At 36.7% G+C, this 21,147-nt stretch overlaps 1 protein-coding gene across 1 annotated transcript in view; it reads right to left on the reverse strand.

The window, feature by feature from the left end:
- Positions 1–20,496, reverse strand: part of si:ch211-71n6.4 — a 29,106-nt gene extending 8,610 nt beyond the window's left edge. Inside the window, exons 1-8 of the mRNA XM_009293838.5 lie at positions 20,438–20,496; positions 17,648–18,351; positions 8,284–8,391; positions 6,218–6,414; positions 5,775–5,974; positions 3,928–3,986; positions 3,652–3,819; positions 656–877 (exon numbers count right to left, since the gene is read on the reverse strand). Coding sequence (XP_009292113.1) covers positions 656–877; positions 3,652–3,819; positions 3,928–3,986; positions 5,775–5,974; positions 6,218–6,414; positions 8,284–8,391; positions 17,648–18,341 — 1,648 coding nt within the window. The 5' untranslated portion in view covers positions 18,342–18,351; positions 20,438–20,496. The remainder of the gene's footprint in view (positions 1–655; positions 878–3,651; positions 3,820–3,927; positions 3,987–5,774; positions 5,975–6,217; positions 6,415–8,283; positions 8,392–17,647; positions 18,352–20,437) is intronic.
- Positions 20,497–21,147: the final 651 nt, after the last annotated feature.

A 21,147-nucleotide genomic window follows, 5' to 3' on the forward strand; every position in this document is an offset into this window, starting at 1 on the left:
GTTCAATATAAATTTTCCCCGCTACATGGTTAAAAAAATATATAATACCAAAAAGTGATGTTTATTTGAAAATATGGCATTAGACTAATTGGGATTTCTCATAGTATTTTCGTTTTTTTTTTTTGCTGCTTTGATTATTTTCTTCTTAATTACAAGTTGTTTTGGACAAATGATTATAAGTAAACGCCAAAGTATTCTTGACAAAATATATATATATAAAAAAGTAAAATTATAATAAATACACCCCTAAAACTTTACAATAGTCAAAACAGGTCACACATTATAATAAGGTTACATTAGGTAATGCTAGTTAATGTATTTAGTAGCATGAATTAAGAACGAACAACTCTTGTACAGCATTTATTATTCATAGTTCAGCATTTACTAATGCACTATTAAAATTTATAGTTGTGCTCACTAACATTTAGTTAATGCACTGTGAGTTAACAAGAACAAACAATGAACAACTTCATTATCATTAACTAACATGAATAAATACTGTAATAAATGTTTTGTTCATTCATTGTTCACATTAACTAACGTGAAGCGCATTTCCTCATAATATTTGTTCTCGAAAATAAGAGACAGGCATCTCAATGGATTTGCTAATATTACTGTGATGTTATTAGTTTGGGAAGTCTCACGTTCAACTTACCCTCTTTAGCAAAATACACAAAATACTTGGTGATCATCTCCTGGAAGTCGATATCAGCAGGTGACAGAGTCCCCAGCGCCATTTCGAGACCCCTGAAGAAGGCCAGGCTGTCCAGCAGATGAAAGGCGAAGCGGCTGGGGAAGGGAAGCCAGCTAGAGGGGTTTGCTTGTTTTGATGGAGTGTAAGTCACCAGATAACGGTACACTGGGCTCTTTAAAGCTCCTGGAACACATTCGAAATTATCCAAAAGTCATATTTTAAGGAACACTTTACTTTAAAAAATTGATTCATTTTACAACCCCCCCTTAAAGTTAAACAGTTGAGTTTTACCATTTTTCTATCAATTCAGTCGATCTTCGGGTTTAGTACTTTTAGCTTAGCTTAGCATAGACCATTGAATCGGATTAGACCATTAGCATCTTGCTCAGAAACGACTAAAGAGTTTCATTCATTTTCTTTTCAGCTTAGTCCCTTTATTTATCCGAAGTCGCCACAGTGGAATTAACCGCCAACTTATCCAGCATATGTTTTACGTAGCGGATGCCCTTCCAGTCACAACCCATCACTGGGACAGACTAAAGAGTATATGGTTTTCATATTTAAAGCTTGACTCTTCTTTAGTTTTACTGTGTATTAAGACTGACGGAAAATTAAAAGTAGGAACTATACTCTTATTCTAGCGTAATAATCAGGGGACTATACTGCTATGTAACCAAGAAGACATTTGGTAGAGAAGATTCAGAACTATTTTCAAGCATGGTGTAAAATTATTGCCACTACTGAGTGATATTAATGAATGCTGGGTTAGAACAGGGGTTAGGTAAAAGTTAGTTACATATAATTATGCATAATTCATTGTTACTATAGTAAGTGAATGGAATGTGTAACAATGTCATACATTAAATTAAATAAAACATTTTTATCGGTCTTAGTTCACAATGTAACTACAGAAGAGTCAAGCTTTAAATAGGACAATTATCTAAGCTCTTTGGCCATTTTTAGTGAGATGCTAATGGTCTAATCTGATTCATGCTAAGCTAAGCTAAAAGTACTAAATGGATTCACAAATTGTAAAACTCATCAGTTTGACTGTAGAGTTGAATTTGAGAATGTGAAAACACTAGAATGTGATTAATTTCATCCAAATGTCAACCTGGAAAATAAATTAAGTTTTTTATAAAATTAGCAAAACTATTTCTATGTTTTATTGTGTAGGCTTCTATTTCACCGTGCTGTAAAAATACTCAAAAATGTCTCTGTCAATGGTTTCAAACAATTATACACTCACCGGCTTCTTTATTAAGTACTCGTTAACGCAAATTTTCTAATCAGCCAATCACATGGCAGCAACTCAATGCATTTAGGTATGTAGACATGATCAAGACGATCTGCTGCAGTTCAAGCTGAGCATCAGAAGGGGGAAGAAAGGGGATTTAAGTGACTTTGAACGTGGCATGGCTGTTGGTCTGAGTATTTCAGAAACTTTCACGCACAACCATCTTTAGGGTTTACAGAGAATGGCCCGAAAAAGAAAAATATCCAGTGAGTGGCAGTTCTGTGGGCGCAAATGCCTTGCTGATGCCAGAAGTCAGAGGAGAATGGCCAGACTGTTTCCAGTTGATAGAAATGCAACAATAACTCAAATAACCACTCGTTACAACTAAAGTCTGCAGAAGAGCATCTTTGAACACACAACACGTCCAACCTTGAGACAGATGGGCTACAGCAGCAGAAGACCACACCGGGTGCCACTCCTGTCATCTAAGAACAGGAAACTGGGGCTACAATTCGCACAGGATCACCAAAACTAGACAATAGAAGATTGGAAAAATGTTGCCTGGTCTGAGTCTCGATTTATGCTGCAACATTTGGATGGTCGGGTCAGAATTTGGCTTCAACAACATAAAACTATAGATCCATCCTAGCTTGTTTCAATAGTTCTGGCTGGTAGTGGTGGTGTGGGAGATATTTTCTTTGCACACTTTGGGTCCATAAGTACCAATTGAGCATCATGTCAACACCACAGCCTACCTAAGAATTGCTGCTGACCATGACTATTCCTTTATGACCACAGTGTACTCATCCTCTGATGGCTACTTCCAGCAGGATAATGCGCCATGTCATAAAGCGTGAATCATCTCAGACTGGTTTCTTGAATATGACAATGAGTGCACTGTGCTCAAATGGCCTCCACAGTCACCAGACCTCAATTCAATAGAGCACCTTGAGATGTGGTGGAACAGGAGATTCCGACAGATCTGCAGCAACTGCGTGATGCTATCATGTCAATATGAACCAAAATCTCTGAGGAATATTTCCAGTACCTTGTTGAATCTATGTCATGAAGGATTAAGGCAGTTCTGAAGGCAAAAGGGAGTCCAACCAGGTGCTAGTAAGGTGTACCAAATAAAGTGGCCGGTGAGTGTATATTTGATTTAGCAAAGTCCTTATAAATGCAAGAATGTAAAATAAAATCAATCAATTTAGTTCTATAGTGAGCCAACTCTCATCATTTTGATTATCATTATTTGCTTTAGGTTGTGCAGTTTAATTCACAGAATTTCTACAAAAGTTTTTTGTACGCTGTAAACTAGCAAACGTTTTTTGGTCACATCCATGATGCATGTTTATTTTCTCTTATTCAAAATATAAAAAATATTTTCAGATTGATATTTTTCTGATGCCATAACTCTTATTATTAACATATACTTTCTATGTGAATTTATGTTTTGAGAATTTACTGCAAATGTCACATTTACAATGCTGGAATAGCTCAAAAACATGTTAACTGTTCCTTTTAAGGATAATGTACAGTCAGTCTTAAAGGGTCTTGCATCATCCTGGGGAAGTTTATTCTGCAATTATGACTGCTTACTCTACATTATCCTGCTTACACAGCTACTTATCATGAAATATTTACTGCAGCTCACGAATGATCAAATATTCAGAGTGCTGATAAAGCTTCCTGAATTGTGAAGTGAAAAATGGATCTGAACCTGCAGCTCTTTTAGCAAGGTCATTTCTGGGGCAGGAAGCTTTCATGTCGGAGACCATGGTGGTGAAGAGCCTTTCTGGACAGCGATCAGAGGTCGGACATGGAGCTGAGCTATTGTAGAGCTTCAGAGCCTGACTGGTCACGTTCTCTCCGAAAGGGCTCAGTTTACCTGAGTGAATGATCGACAGGTATGTGGTGAGGAAACACATTCACTTACTATATATATATATATATATATATATATATATATATGCATGTGTCTTATTAGTTGACATACTTTTAACAATCCATCGATAATCCTCCCAAATCCATGCTGAGATGTTTTTATATGGTGGCCTAGAGGAAAACACACAGATAAAGTCAAAATTATTCTTTTTCAAATATTTCCAAAGTGTAGTAAACTTTTTTTAAACAAAAATAAAAGTTTTATTAACTCATTTATGATGACCCCTTTTTTTGTCTTTACTGTAATGACAGTACATAATATTTTTCCAGGTAATTTGCAAGATGAGTGAATTCAGCCCTAAGAGCAATTTAAAGACGTAACTAGGTTAATTAGGGAAAGTAGGCAAGTTATTGGACTATATTTTGCATCTATCTATCTATCCATCCATCCATCCATCCATCCATCCATCCATCCATCCATCCATCCATCCATCCATCCATCCATCCATCCATCCATCCACATAAACATACATCCCACTTTCCATCTATCCATCAATTTTTCTACCTCACTTTCTCCCCATCCATTCATCCTTTTCCCTCCCTTCATCCATTATTTAATCCATTTATCCCTAATTTCATCTATCCATCATTCCATTCACCCACACAAACACCCATCAATCCATCCATATATATATATATATATCCATCCATCCCTCCACATGAACATCCATCCATCCATTCACATAAACATTTATCCATCCATCATTCCATTTATCCACATAAACATCCATCCATCATCTATCTATCCATCCACCCATCCACATAAACATCCATCCATTCATCATTTCATCCATACATCCACATAAACATACATCCATACATCCCATACATTTCACTTTCCATCTATCCATCAATCCTTCCACCTCTTTTTTTCCCCATCCATCCATATAAACATCAATCCATTAATTAATACATGTATCCCACATTTCATCCATCCATCTATCCATCCACCCATCCATCTATCCATCCACCCATACATCTATTCATCCACAAACATCCATCCATCCACCCATTCATCTATCCATCCACCCATCCATCTATCCATCCACCCATCCATCTATCCATCCACCCATACATCTATTCATCCACAAACATCCATCCATCCACCCATACATCTATCCATCCACATAAACATCCATCTAATACATCTATCCCTCCACATAAACATCCATTCATACACTCATACATCTATCCATCGACATAAATATCCATCCATCCACATAAATATTTATCCATCCATCATTCCATCCATCCATATAAACATTCATCCATCCATCCATACATCCAACCATACATCTATCCATCCACATAAACATCCATCCATCCATCCATCCATCCATCCATCCATCCACCTATACATCTATCGATCCATCTATCCATCCATCCATCCATCCATCCACATAAATATTTATCCATCCGTCATTCCATTCATCCACATAAACATCCATCCACCATCTATCTATCCATCCATCCATCCATCCATCCATCCACATAAACATCCACCCATACATCTATCCATCCGCATAAACATCCATCCATCCAGCCATCCACCTATACATCTATCCACATAAACATCCATCCATCCATCCATCCATCCATCCATCCACCCATACATCTATCCATCCACATAAACATCCATCCATACATCCACCCATACACCTATGTATCCACATGAGCATCCATCCATCCATTTATCCACCCATCCACATAAACATTTATTTACTGAATTCAAATCCAAATTCCTTTCATTCAACTTCAATCCAAATTACCATTCTCCATCCTGTCTGCCACATTATTTCCAAGTCATCAATTCGAACAGAACATGAAGATCATTTCTGCGTGGCACACTACTTTCCCTTTTTCATTTTACAACCCATAACTGAAACGTTTTCAGATTACCCAAAATCAGTCTCCTGTTCAGTTGTTCCGACCACAAACGGGACGTCATTAAAGGCGCCGCGCTTCTCCCAGGACTCAAATGGAGGCGCTTCCAGAACATGGCCATCAATTACTGCCACAGGGCCAACAAAAACACCTTTGACTGGAAGATCGACCAAGTCATCGGCCGCCCATGACGGATACTGCTGCCACGGGATTGCCTGAGTCAGATACAAATCACAGACATTAAGTCAAGCACAGACCCATTTCTGATGTATGACTACCATTTAGAGAAATTAAACTCCATCTTCAAATTGGGATTCATGGAGCGTTTGGTGAGAACTGGCAGGCGGTCGAGGTTTGATTATTTATTAAAGAGTGTTTACAGATGAAGAGGCTAACAGGTTGAGGCTGTTGTTAGTCAGGCTGTGGAAGGTTACAAGCTCAGCCATAAATTTCCTCACCTGAAGGACTTGAGCGATGTTTAGTCTTCTCAGGCAGAGGGCGTCCTTGCAGCCGGTTCTCCTCAGGAATTCTAAGTTGTCTTTTTCTGCTGACTCCAGGGAAGCGTTGTACACGTACGAGCCGCTCATGTCAATCGCACCATGAAAAAGTCCTTTGGCCAGTGGAGACATCATCAAGGTCCAAACCGAAGTTCCTCCTTGAGATCACAGAGCAAGAGAGATACTTAAAGGGATAGTTCACTCAGAACTAAGTCATCTTTTCATAAACATTCACTTTTCACTACTTTCTTCTGTTGAACACAAAAGAAGTTATTTTGAAAAATATGGCAAACTGGTAACCATTGACTTTTATACTATTTATTTTTCAATCTACAGAGGTCTATGATTACAGGGTTAAACCATTTTTCAAAAAATCTTTTGTGCTCAACAGTAAGTGGAAACCTATAAAGGTATGGAACCATTTGAGCGTGAGTAAATACAATTTTTTGGGAGAACTATCACTTTAATGCCCGATTCACATGGGGCGTCAGCGTCAACGCTTCCCATTCACTTTGAATGGGTGACATCAAGCGTTGTCAAGCTAAATTGTGGCTCTATCGGCGACGCTTCAGCTGCTTTGCTTCAGCTGCAAGTTGGGAATTTCTCGACTCTTCAGACGCCGACAGAAGCACTAGGCAATCAGATAATTTCTTGTCGACTTAGTCCCTTTATTAAACCAGGGTCGCCACAGCGGAATGAACCGCCAACTTATCCAGCAAGTTTTTACGCAGCGGATGCCCTTCCAGCCGCAACCCATCTCTGGGAAACATTCACATACACACTGTCTTACACTACAGACAATTTAGCCAACCCAATTCACCTGTACCGCATGTCTTTGGACTGTGGGGGAAACCAGAGCACCCGGAGGAAACCCATGCGAACGCAGGGAGAACATGCTAACTCCACACAGAAACGCCAACTGAGCCGAGGCTCGACCCAGCGACCTTCTTGCTGTGAGGCGACAGCACTACCTACTGCGCCACTGCTTCCCCGCAATCAGATCACTTTATGCAAATACACTACCTCAGAAAGTAGCCAGCTGCGGCCTAATTTCATTGGCTGACACTGCTATGAAGATTGCGTCAACCTCAACATCAGACACGCCCTCCATCAAGCGTTGACACTGAAGCCCTGCTTGAACTGGGCATACTACACATCTATAAAGCTAACCGTAGTGAAAAAGAATTCTTCTGTACTGTAAACTTTTTGATTTTCATAAAATGTTTTGGCCACTTTAATTTAAGGTACAATTCCTGCTACACTGTAAAACAATATCTGTTAATTAACAGTTTCCGTATTTTGTCATTCATACGTGTTTTCCGTTTATTTATGGTTGTGAATTGCATCATGGGATGTTGATCTCTGCTATGTCAACTTTTGATGTTGAAAAGTCAACTCTACACTTTAACAAAAAGACTTTTATTGACATTTTAGTAGATTGAAATAATGAATAATGAATAGAATACCAGACAATTCAGTTCATTACACAGGCTTTGTACTGTAATATACAACACCAACACAGACTATGTATCACTTTAAACTAATAAAATGTTAATAAAAGTAACTTTTTTCCAACATTAAAAGTTGTTGGAAGAAAGATCAAGATTCTAATACAATTCAGAAGCATAAATAAATAGTGAAAATCTTTTTTATAAAAACATAAATCACAAAATACTGCTTATTCACAGTTTTTACAGTGTATTAACAAATTATTAACATTACCTAGATATTGGTTTTTATTAGGGATGTAGAATAAATCATGCAGAATATAGACTTTATAAAAACAAATAAACAGCCAATATCTTTATAATAGGCAACTAATACGCCACTAGTAGTTAATAGTTAGAATTGGCACTAAAGTGTTACCAAAAGGAGCATTCAATAATTGCAACGTCATATTCTCAATAAAACCATATCAACATGTATAAGGAATTGTCATATTTGAATGTTTTTTATGGTATACAAATGTTTGAAAAGTCTTGACTACTGCAATGCCATTTCAAGTATCCAAATAAGTTTTGTTGTACCTGAACTTTGACCAAATATGGTCACCCTCCCCGGATCACCGCCGAAGTGATGGATATTTCGCTGGACCCACTGAAGTGCTTGGATCTGATCCATGAACCCATAATTCCCTTTGACAGAGAACAGAAACACACAGTAAGCAAAGTACTACTCAGAACATTCTTGTCTGGAAAAAACTGCAGGATGATGTTTAATGAATTTCAGTATAAAACAGCTGAGCTCCTGAAGAAATCCATTCATTTTCTGCATAAGGAAATGGATTTTTAATGATAAGCTTTAAATGTCCAACTGAGTCTGTAATCGATGACAAAAACTTTTGCTAAAGCTTGCAACGTTTTAATGTTTAATTAAATTTAAACATTAAACATTAAATTAAACAGTTGAATTCAGAGTGGAAAAACTGCTTTATCCATGACTCCGTAGAGAACGAATGGAAAAATACTTGCCGAACAAAAAAGTAGACGTTGTGCAAGTAAACCTCTCTCCCCTGGCTTCAAGAGTTGCACTAGCAACAGTCCTTAGAGGCTTCGATCTTTAGTGTGTTTGTTAGCATGATTGCCTACCATTCCATTAATGTTGTCATGGAGCGGTGAAAAAAAACATAATGGTTATACTGGTTCCATGCTCTGTATGGAAGTGAATTCTTGGGGGTGTGGCTTTAACAGAGGCCAGAACATACCCTGGATAAGACTGAGGCTAGCGTACACTAGCGTAATTTATTTTTAAATGTTTTACTCACTCTCACACACTGTCCTATAACTTGGTCCCTGATTAGGGGATGCCACAAAGGAATGAACCATCAATTATTCTAACTCTTGCGTTTTATGCGGTTGATACCCTTGCACCCGTAACCCAGTACTGGGAAGCAACTATACACTTTCTCATTCATACACACACTCATACACTGATGGGGCGTTTGGATCATCTTACTGACTCTGACCTTTGAGTCTCGTTCATCGAGATGAACAAATCTTTTTTTGAGTCATTAAGCTCATTTCGTTAAATTTGCCTTCCAAACGCATCTACAACTAGCCCAAACGTTGATCACACTACAAACAAGTCAGAACTAGAATGCTATAAGAAAGAGAAAATAAGCTTTCATCGTTTACTTGGGGTTTTGACTATGATTAGGTCAGCTCGCCTATTCTGACAGGTTCACGTGCGTTTACATGGACATCAGTAATTGAATTATTTGCCTTAATCTAATTAAGAGAATAATAAGATTAAGGCGTTTACTTGAGTTGCTTTTTGAGTGTTTCTTTCATGATCCTGTTTTACATGTTATAGCGCATAATTCGATTGACGTCATTGCGTCACCGCGCTATCCGCATTTCCTTCGGAGTTTCATGTAATTTCGGGTGTTTCATTTTTAATTTGTCGACTTTAACTGCAGTTTGGCACTTTCACTTTTCATTCACGAACATTTCATGCATGCCCTCCATTACCAATAAGATATTGGATGCAACTATGAACTGCTGGAAGAGTGTTGTTTTAATGTAAGTTCATACCGCATGCTGAATGGAAGAAAAAAAACACTCCGCATTTCACGATGCAGGTGTCTGTGGTCTGCACCGACTGGGTAAATGCAATGTGTCAAACAGCGCATGTGTGTGGACTATCCTGTCGCGAAAAGTCCTACATGACGGTAATAGTTTGATTACGCTGTTAATATTTCTGTAATGCACTTCAATAATGCGACTAAAATCGGCATACTCCACACGTCCTAATTCGATTTCTCTTAAGTTCGATAATGGCCTTAATCTGATTAAATTAATCAAAAATCAGTGTTTACATGGTTAACTCTTAATCAGAGTATTGTCTTAATCACATTAAAATCGAATTATTGGTGTCCATGTAAACGTAGTGACTCATAATAGTCTAACCAATGCACTCAATTTGAGCCGGAAAAACCCATGATTAGTTTGTCTTTTCAGTCTTTAGGTTTTTGAGCCGTTCATTCATCATGTGACAGCATGTAAAGAGATGACTCAAAGACTCGAGAAATTAACCGATCAAATCTTTTTCCGGCTCTGATTGCATATGATCAGCTTCTGTCTTTCATGTGAAGAACAAACAACTTAAACCGATAGAGGACTCGACAAAAATAACTAATCTTCCACCCGCATGCACAAATGTGTGTATGCGCGATTGAACGAATCACTCCCTGGACTAATCGTTCTCGAATCACATAATATATTTGTTTAAAATGAACAAATCGTTCAAGAACGACCCATCACTAATACATTATGGCCAATTTTTGTTTACCCAACTCACCTATTCCACATATCTTTGAACTAGCGCTGTCAAAAGTACATTGATCTCGTATTTAAAGGGGCCGTTGCAGCATTTCAGTTACATTCCAGTATAAAACAAGCTTTCTAGAGTGAAAATGTTGCGTACTTCAAGTTGCGTGTGCTGTGGCTTTGCTCCACTTAATTATCCAATGTGTTTATATGTCTGAAATATCCTGAAGCAGCAATACTGTTTTGTACTGTCACATGAGATTCCCGTTTTTTTAAAGATAAACATATATGACATTAATGCACATCAGGACTCGCCAGTAACTTATTTAATGCGTGTTCCTGTAAGAAAACATTGTAAATAATTGGAAATCCGGCGACCTCAATAATCAAACCCTTGGGAACAATTGTAGTCGGATTTCACACCTCTGTGTTCTCTGGACTTCTTCTTTCTTATTGCATGCAGCCGAACCACGTCATAGCTCATTATCATAAAGTTGACTTGATTTCATTTCTCCGCGACATCCACGGCGGCGAAGACGCACTGCGCTGCTCCTCGCTGCCTATCGCCGCCGGCTCACATTGAAAATGAATGACTTGCGGCTAGACGCTCTCGACGATTTCGGTGTGAACGTACGGTTAGCCGTTATGTGCGTCTCAAATCACATCACTGAAAAAATTATTCAAAGATGATTCCTTGGATTTACTCAATTTATTTACGTTAAGAGGTTGTAAACAATTTATTTGGGCTGAATTTAAACAAACAAATTAAGTTGAACATTACTAAACTTAATTTGTTTGTTTAAATTCATCACAAACAAATTGTTTGCAAAAGTTCTGCATGCAACACTTTTTTCAGTGTACTTGCGCACATATCTACACCATTTTTAGTATAAATAGTGTAAGTAGTGCGTTCACACTGAAAACTCTAACTCTAGTGCACTTTAATTACCCAGATGATGCACTCATTCAACCGGTAAAATGAAGTGTGGAATGATGGACACTTCACACACTCAATGACCGCTGCTTTGCTCACATAGCGGAAGGGGCGGAGCTATTGGGCGCACATGTTGGATTATTTATTTATCTTGGATTGTGAAAGCAAAATTCTCCTACGAGAGGGATTATAGTGGGTCCGTGTATCATCCGTTCATTTGATTATTCCTTTTATTACGGAAAACGAAACATCAGAAAAACGATGAATATTTCGTTTTTCTGTTTATTCTGTAGGCAGAAAAAAAGGGAAACTCATCTGTTATTCTGCTTATTAACTTAAAACGAAATATTAAAACAAACACAAAACCAAAACAAAACAATGAGTCAAAAAATGGTCCGTGTACGGTCCGTGTACGTTTTGTTCATTTGTTTTCCATTTTCAAACGGAATAAAGGAAATGGAGAAAATGGCCATTTTTCCGTTTTTCTTTTGCTCACGAGAAAACGAAAAAACGAGATTTTGGCTGGATTTTCATTTTTTGGTTTAGGGTAGAAAAACGGATAAACGACTTTAAAATTCATTTTACACATGTAGGCGGTGCTGAAACGCCCACTTTCCTCTAATTGGTTAACCAAATCTGCGCTCGTGACGTCACCCTCAAAATAAAAGCCTTACATAAAAGCCTATAATTATTATTATTATTATTATTATTATTATCAGTTACTAGTGTTTTTATTGTTTGGTGTGTTTTTTTTCTTTTTAATAGTTGTTAGCAGAACCAGAATAAGAACAATTTGGGCCCTGCTATAAAAACAAAGGGTACCATTTGTTTTCATTTATTTCTTCCTATTTATATTGTAATTATTTATTTGATAATTAATACTATTTTATTGCAAAGCCAAAGTAGGCCTGTCTTATTATTTTTTTTATTATTAAATTTGCTGTTATTGTAGGCTAGATGGCAGGCTTTAAATATTTTAAATAACATTTACTCATAACCTTACTAATTCGAGAGCCGAACCTAAAAAAAGTTTAAGTGCAATAAGCCTGTACAATAAAGGGAGCCGCAATGCATATTTCTAGCGTATTCTTTCACTCAACAATTATTGCTGGAATAATGAAATAAATTTCAAATTAACTAATTAAACACATTATAGTTGATAAAAAAAAATTGTGTCTAGTAGTTCCAACAAACAGATGAGCTCGCTACATGTGCGTTGCGCTAATAATTTGACAATTGATCTTCTTGAGAAAGTGCTACAGCTGGCCCTGCTATTTCACATATAAGGTTAGTGATACGTATTTTAAATTAGTATTGCACATTATTCATTCATTTTCTTGTCGGCTTAGTCCCTTTATTAATCTGGGGTCGCCACAGCAGAATGAACCGCCAACTTATTTAGCAAGTTTTTACCCAGCGGATGCCCTTCCAGCCACAACCCATCTCTGGGAAACATCCACACATACTAATACAGTACGGACAATTTAGCCTACCCAAATCACCTGTACCGCATGGCTTTGGACTGTGGGGAAAACCGGAGCACCCGGAGGAAACCCACGCGAACGCACTACACTGCTGAATTAGACACACAATCTCAAAAAAAACTTGATGCTTATTTACATTATCTAAAGTCATTTCTTACGAGGTAGGATATGTTGTTGTATTATGTATTTTCGTTTTAATATGCAAATAATTTTCTTTAATTTGTAATAGGCCTATTGTCCCTCATTGCATAAAATAACCAGCCTTTGTATTCAATATGTTTGTAAATTGTCCATCCAGTTTGACGCAAGCTAAACAACATTTTGGCCTGTTTTGCTTATTAAATGAGTGATTTTCACGGAGAAACAAATCATCCATCCACACAGTTTTGTATAGGACCTGTGTGAACAAAAATATACACTTCATCATAGCCTATAGGAAAATGTATCTGTTTAGAACCAATTTTGTGTTGTATAATTAAAAATATTAAAAATACAATAAAAAAAAAGGAATAACATTTGAAGTGCAATGCTTCAAAGATCCAATACGCTGCATGCAGAGCCAAAACAAAAACTGGTTTGTTTGTTTAATAAAATAATAATATGAAATTAAAGTGAAATAGTTCTATAACCTGTATTATAACTGTATAGTCGCCCTAGATGACAAATCATCCGTTGCGCCGGTCAGTTTCACCTTTAATCAAGAATGTGCCAGAACCAAATGAGAATATTTACAGATTACCTCGGAATAAGAACTCGGTCTGTAAGGGATGCAGAACACAGAAACTCGTTAAGAATGGAGATGCATGTTAGATGCTTTATATCCCTTTAGATATTGTAAATAAACAACAAGTTTTTATAAAGATTGTGTCATGTCTTTTCTTTGACGCACGCGCTGAACAGCCCCGAAAAGGCGCCTTTATTTAGCCTGTAGCCTAAATAATAGTTTAGATTTTATAACATATAATGTTCCATTACTTTAAATGTATAATGTTTTTTAATATTTATGGATTATATAAAATATATAGTTTATATAAATGCGCTCTGATCATTCAAGGATCATAATGCGTTGCATATTCTTCTTATTCTTCATTATGGCTTGATCCGTAAATTGTGTATTTTATAAACTGATCGTTTATAAGGACTAAGCTATTAATAACTGTAATTCCTTAAATGGAAAAGTCTTGATTAAAGAAAAAGAGAACTTAATTCGACATATGCATACAGTGCGCTTATTTCTGCGCGCATCGCGCGCTTTACCGAATTACCTTTTTTATTTTTTATGCACTATAAATGCATCTGGCAGCACCGAAAAGAGCAAATGCCAAGTTATTAGCGCAGCGCACAGACAGCTAGCTCGTCTAGTCTGAACCAGGGGTTTTCAAACTATTCATTGCACACCGATCCCATTGCATTTTATTTAGGATAAACCACTTATTTAAAATTATTTAATTAAAAGGTGCGTACTCTCCAATACACCATTGAATTATAGTGTCATAATATTTAATAATTATAATTAAGATAGACACCTGACCTCCATTTAATAAACAATTTATTTGCCATTCTCTGTTAATTTGAAGTTTAAAGTTTAAATCATTTATGTTAAACTTAAATTATTTAAAAACTTAAAAAGACTTAAATTTAGTCATTTAAGACATTTTAGGTCATAAGTTTACATAGCCTACATTGACCGTTGCATTTAGTAGGCCTATTCTGGTCTAAATAAGCTTTTTGCATCTTAGGTGTTTACACACACAAATTAAGCAGTTTATACGTACATTTAATGTTACTTTGAAATTACTTTTGATGCAATAAATAATTCTAAATAGTTGAAAGTGTTAACATATTCTTGAAATGTAGTTATTTTATAACTATGAAATTTATTACTAAACAAAGTGAATCATTATGAATTTGCCAAGAAATAATCCACTTTACCACTGTAAAGCAATGCCCCACACTCACTAGAACGCTAGAACCTGGACTGTTTGATATGTTCATGTATGTAAAAGAGAGAAAATAAGCAAGATGCGCAGTCTCATGCAGCCTTAGTGAAATATAGCGCGTCACAGCAATGAACTAAAAATAAAACCACCCTTGAAATGCTGGCGATCTTAATTTTTTCAGCCTACACTGACTGAGAATAATGTTGCACTATTTTATTAACAAATAATTAGAATGTTTTTTTTTTCCTTCAACACATTCATCATTACTTTTGCCTGTGCAAGTTTTTTGCGCGCGCTTGAGCGTGAAAGCATCTATTTTCAGGTGCAAGATGCCACTTTGGGTGGCACCAGCACACTCTGCCACACCTGTGGCTATGTCCCTGCTACAATAATAATAACAACAACAACAACAACGACAAAATAATAACAAAAAATAATAATAATAAGACAGGCCTACTTTGACGTTGCAATAAAAAAGTATTAATTATTAAATAAATATTTACAATAGGCTAAAGGCATATATTAAATTAAAATAGGAGAAAATCCAATAGAAACAAATGGTACCATTTATTATAGCCCCATGCAGGGCCCAATGTGTTCTTACAACCATTGAATAACTAAGTAAATAATAATAATAACAATACTAATAATAATAGGCCTAATAATAATAATAATAATAATAATAAATTATTATTTTATACAGAGTAGGCTATTATTTAGGCCTACAATAGCTCTGAAACAATCATGTAAACCAGGTGTTGCTCGGAAATGGCTTTCTTTGCTCAGCATCAGGTGCACAGCAGCAAGAAGCTTGGCAGTAAACTATGACCTTGTTTTAATGACAAATGTCTGAGAATACTGCTGATTTACGTTTTTATTTACTTTATACATACGCAATGACTGTAAGCCTGCTAACTGTGTGTGGTTCAAATGATAGAATATGTAAACTTAGTTAATATATAATTAAATAATAATAATTAAAAGCCTGCGTGTAAGGCTTTTATTTTGAGGGTGACGTCACGAGCGCAGATTTGGTTAACCAATTAGAGGAAAGTGGGCGTTTCAGCACCGCCTACATGTGTAAAATGAATTTTAAAGTCGTTTATCCGTTTTTCTACCCTAAACCAAAAAATGAAAATCCAGCCAAAATCTCGTTTTTTCGTTTTCTCGTGAGCAAAATAAAAACGGAAAAACGGCCGTTTTCTCCATTTCCTTTATTCCGTTTGAAAATGGAAAACAAATGAACAAAACGTACACGGACCGTACACGGACCATTTTTTGACTCATTGTTTCGTTTTGGTTTTGTGTTTGTTTTAATATTTCGTTTTAAGTTAATAAGCAGAATAACAGATGAGTTTCCGTTTTTTCTGCCTACAGAATAAACAGAAAAACGAAATATTCATCGTTTTTCTGATGTTTCGTTTTCCGTAATAAAAGGAATAATCAAATGAACGGATGATACACGGACCATAGTGCCTCCCAATGGTGAATGCGGATATACTTATTATTTGGCAGGTATTATTTGGTAGTTTGGACATTTATTTCACTAATTTGGCAACCGTAAAACGTAATCAGGGAAACGGTTTGAATTTTCGCTCAGTAAAATAACCATTAGTGTCCCATTTGGGACGACACTACATACATATACTATGCTGTTGAGTAGGGGTGTCACGATTTTGATTTTTAATCGAAATCGATCGAAATTTATGCTCAACTTTGATTATCGAATCAAAAAATAGAATCGTCGATGCTGCCACGCCCCCATGTCCACCCGTTGCAAATCCGCTCGCGAAAAATACACACTCAGGCCCTGATTACACTAATATGTCTTTGTTTTTAAATGGCATTTTAGAACGACAACGATCCACATCCACACTGGCATGTAGCATTTCTGAGCAGCCCTCCTTCCTCACTACCGCTGAAAACGCACATCACGTGACCACACACACTCATTCACACACAGACACAGACGCACACACATTGTGATGCGCTCGAGACAGCGGGTCAAGGTAGTCAGCAAATCAGTAGATTGCTTCCATCTTTTACTTTCACACAAGTACTTGGTTTCTGTTGGTTGTGCACCTTTTTTACCGACGCCATTATAACGACACAGATCACTGCCTATTCACGAGTCCCGCAGAAAAAAGTGATTAACAGGTGGTAATTATGTGTGTAACTTACCTTTATTCATTTACTGTATGATTTGTTTATAGGTAAAACAAAGACCATGTAAGTCAGGTAGTTTAAACGGTAGGCTACTAATAATTAATTAGTTATTAATTAATTATTCATAATCGAAAATCAAATCGAATCGTGACTTTAGAATTGAAAATGTAATCGAATCGAGGATTTGGAGGATCGTGACACCCTTACTGTTAAGCGTGTAAGTGCATAGTGTGCCACCTGGGACGCAGCTACTGTGTTTACGTGCTCAACAGAAATGACCATAAAGGTGCGAATGCAAACACAGATACATGGACACTGGAGCATTTCAAAGCCTTGTAGATCTGTCTTTGAGCTGACATATGAGCAAATTGCTAAGGGATCGACTGATCTACACGGCTTTGAACTGCTCCAGTGTTCATGTATCTGTGTTTGCATTTGCACCTTCACAGTCACGAATAGAGGTTGAAACCAGAAAGCACTGCTTCAACTCCTGCTTGGCGAGTTGAACCAGAAAGAGGGGTTACAACAAGGGGCACTAATGCACTCTATGACAAGATGGACAGCAGCCTTGAGTGAACTGTACAGGTATGCGGTCTTACCTGAGGAGTTGGTTGGAGAACCTTCCCTAAACATCTCCAAGGCCATAAAGCCAAACGCATTTAGCCTGTAATTCAGACTGACGTAAACCATCTGCGTACGTTCCGCCAGCTCTTCAGTGGGGGAGTAGCCTTTCTCCTGGCCACTCAGCATGTGGAGGTATCCTCCGTGGATCCAAACCATGACAGGCAGAGGTTTAGCGGGATGTAGACTCGGGGTCCAAACACTCAAATGCAGACAGTCCTCCTCTCCCATGACCTTCCCATCCTTTTGTAGGGGCTGCACCTGCGCGCAAATGCTACGGAAATGAGTGGCATCATACTTGCCCTCCCAACACTTTCCCGCATCCACTAAATTCTCCGGGGGTTTCCAACGAAGTTCATCCACTGGTGGTACAGCATATGGAATGCCTTTGAAAGAGTATGCCCCATCTTTCCACTGCCCATGCAGCCAACCGCACTCCGTCTGCACCTCTGCCACCCTTGGAGGTGAAGTCTTGGCCACATAAGCCAGGTATCCCGCAAGAGTGAGGAGAGCGATCACACCGCAGCCGATGAGAAACATGCACCTTCGGGATAACACCAGGAATGGACTGACGTAGTGCCGACGGACATACTGTATCTGTTCCTCTTCCTCATCCTGCACCAGATATCGATACTCCGTCCTTTCAGGGACCTCGTATACATCCTCATTCATTTTAAATATTCTGTGTGTGAAAGAGAGACAGATAGAAAGAGAAAGACAATGACTACAACTCAATTTTTGGGTCAACATTCAATAATTAAACATACAAAGATAGTATTTTAGTGCAATTCTCACTATTAACTACTGATGGCGTATTACCTGCCTATTATTGAGATATTGGCTGTTTATAATTAAATATAATTATTTATTCTGCATGAACATATTCTACGTCCCTAATTCATACCAAGAGTACCTGACAAAACTCTTGTCACCTATCCAGGTTTTAGGAACAACAATTAATAACTTGACTTCTGGTTGATCATTTGGTGTCAAAAGTGGCTTATATGAAAGGTAAATGCCTTTAGATAATGCTGATTTTACCAAAATAAAATATGATGCCTTGATTTTTAATTATTTCATTAGGACAGTAGGGTCTGACTTTGCTTAAACAATAGTCTTGTTACTTAACAGAAATAATGTACAGTATTGAATATAAAGTGATGGGGCAGTGGAGAAAGAATTAATATTGTGTCTGACTCCTATAGACCTGGGGGACTGGATCCATAGGTCTCTGTAATGACTCAAATAATTTATTAATAAAGTTGTCTGGACATAATAAAAGCATAATAGTTTTAATAACTCATTTCTAATAACTGATTTATTTTCTCTTTGTCATGATGACAGTAAATAATATTTGACTAGATATTTGTCAAGACACTTCTATACAGCTTAAAGTGACATTTAAAGGCCTAACTAGGTCAATTAGGTTAACTAGGCAGGTTAGGGTAATTAGGCAAGTTATTGTATTATTATGGTTTGTTGTTCTGCAGTGAAAAAATAGCTTAAAAGAGCTAATAATTTTGACCTCAAAATAGTATTTAAACAACTAAAAACTGCTTTTATTCTAGCCAAAAAAAAAAAAAAAAAAGTTTTCTTCAGAAGAAAAAATATTACCAGACATACTGTGAAAATTTCCTTGATCTGATAAAAATCATTTGTAAAATATTTAAAAAAGAAAAATAAATTTAAAGGGGGGCTAATAATCCCAACATTTTATAGTGTCTATGTTAAACATTTTGTGTAGTTAATAAAATAGTAAAAGAAAAGGTAAAAGCAGCTAATACAAACCCTTAATCAATGTTAGTACATTTTGTTAATTAAGGATACTTAGTACTTCTTTGCATTAGACTGTAACAATGACACAAAGTAAGTTAACTGCATGTCTACACTTGTACTTTGTCATAGGTGTAAAACATGCAGAAATTTTCTTTGCAGCCAGTATCTATAATACATTGTCTTAACACGTAGTAACACATACAACTTAATCATGTGTTTTAATGCACTATGTACTCGTAATCAAGATAGTGATGAACATTAGAGTGTAAAACAATCTGTTATTCCTAGCAATAATACAGTATACATATGAAACATATCGTAATGTGCCATTCGTGTGGTTATATAAAAAGCCATAGCTAAAGACTTCACACACAGTTGCAGCTGTGTTTTGTTTGTGTGTGTGTGTGTGTGTGTGTGTGTGTGTGTGTGTGTGTGTGTGTGTGTGTGTGTGTGTGTGTGTGTGTGTGTGTGTGTGTGTCAGCATGAAGTGTGTTATGTCATGACAAACGCAGGATGAAGCGAATAATCAGCGGAAACCGCAAAATGACCCACCATGAAGCCACACTTTCCCATTTTATAAGAATTTAATTTCTCTATGAGGCAAAAGTTAAAACATGAAAGCAATAATAAACGTAGTATGTACGCAAAAGAGTGAGAAACTATGTTGTAACTAACGTGGTTTGTTAAAGAACTAATTTTAAGCACAGATTTAACCTCGTGAAACCCCTTTAACTTAGTACACCAAACATATGGAAATGTACTCGACACATAGTTCAAATGTGTAATAAATGATAATATAAGTGCTAAATCTACCAGAAAAAGTTTTAACGTCCATACAAAGTTATAGGAACAGCGCAACGACGACGCAAGGAGACATTTTAACTATTTACTCATATACTATACATACATATAATCATATATTTTTACTTAGAAGTTTTAGTTTAATGGTTAGAGTATAAAAATATTACAAAATGACGCTTGTATATACTTACTATGACATTAGAGCCCGTGCAGGCACGTACTGTTTTTTGGGATACACATACGCATTCACGAACAGACAACACAACCATTACGTACATTACGTATGTTCGTCTCCGCCCATCAACTGTAGTTTTACATGGCAGCTCCACCAAACGTGTTGTAAAAAAGTAGCCTATGCTACATACACAGCCAGATAAAAATAAAGGCAAGAGGGATTTACAAATTATATACAAGTGCTTTTCTTGCAACATTCTGTTACATAGAATATGTATGTTAATAGTTTAAAATATCATTCAACAACAGACAGACAGACAGACAGACAGACAGACAGACAGACAGACAGACAGACAGATAGATAGATAGATAGATAGATAGATAGATAGATAGATAGATAGATAGATAGATAGATAGATAGATAGATAGAAATAAATAAATTAACAAATGTTTGGACAGTCAGACAGATATATAGATAGACAGACAGATTCAGAAATTAATATATACCTGCACCTGACAAAACCTGCGTGTTACTTTACACATATTCATTTGTGTCAATAAAATAATTTATAAGGGGCATCTCAAAACAAATTCCTGTTATCAGAAAATCAATTCTAGGCGTGATTAACAAACTTAACTCAACAACAACTACAAACTAACTCATTTCCATATTAAATACACAATACTTCTTTTTAAAATGTATTTGGAATATAAGTATATTATAACT

This window comes from Danio rerio, chromosome 18 (genome assembly GCF_049306965.1).
Source record: "Danio rerio strain Tuebingen ecotype United States chromosome 18, GRCz12tu, whole genome shotgun sequence".
Lineage (NCBI taxonomy): Eukaryota > Metazoa > Chordata > Actinopteri > Cypriniformes > Danionidae > Danio > Danio rerio.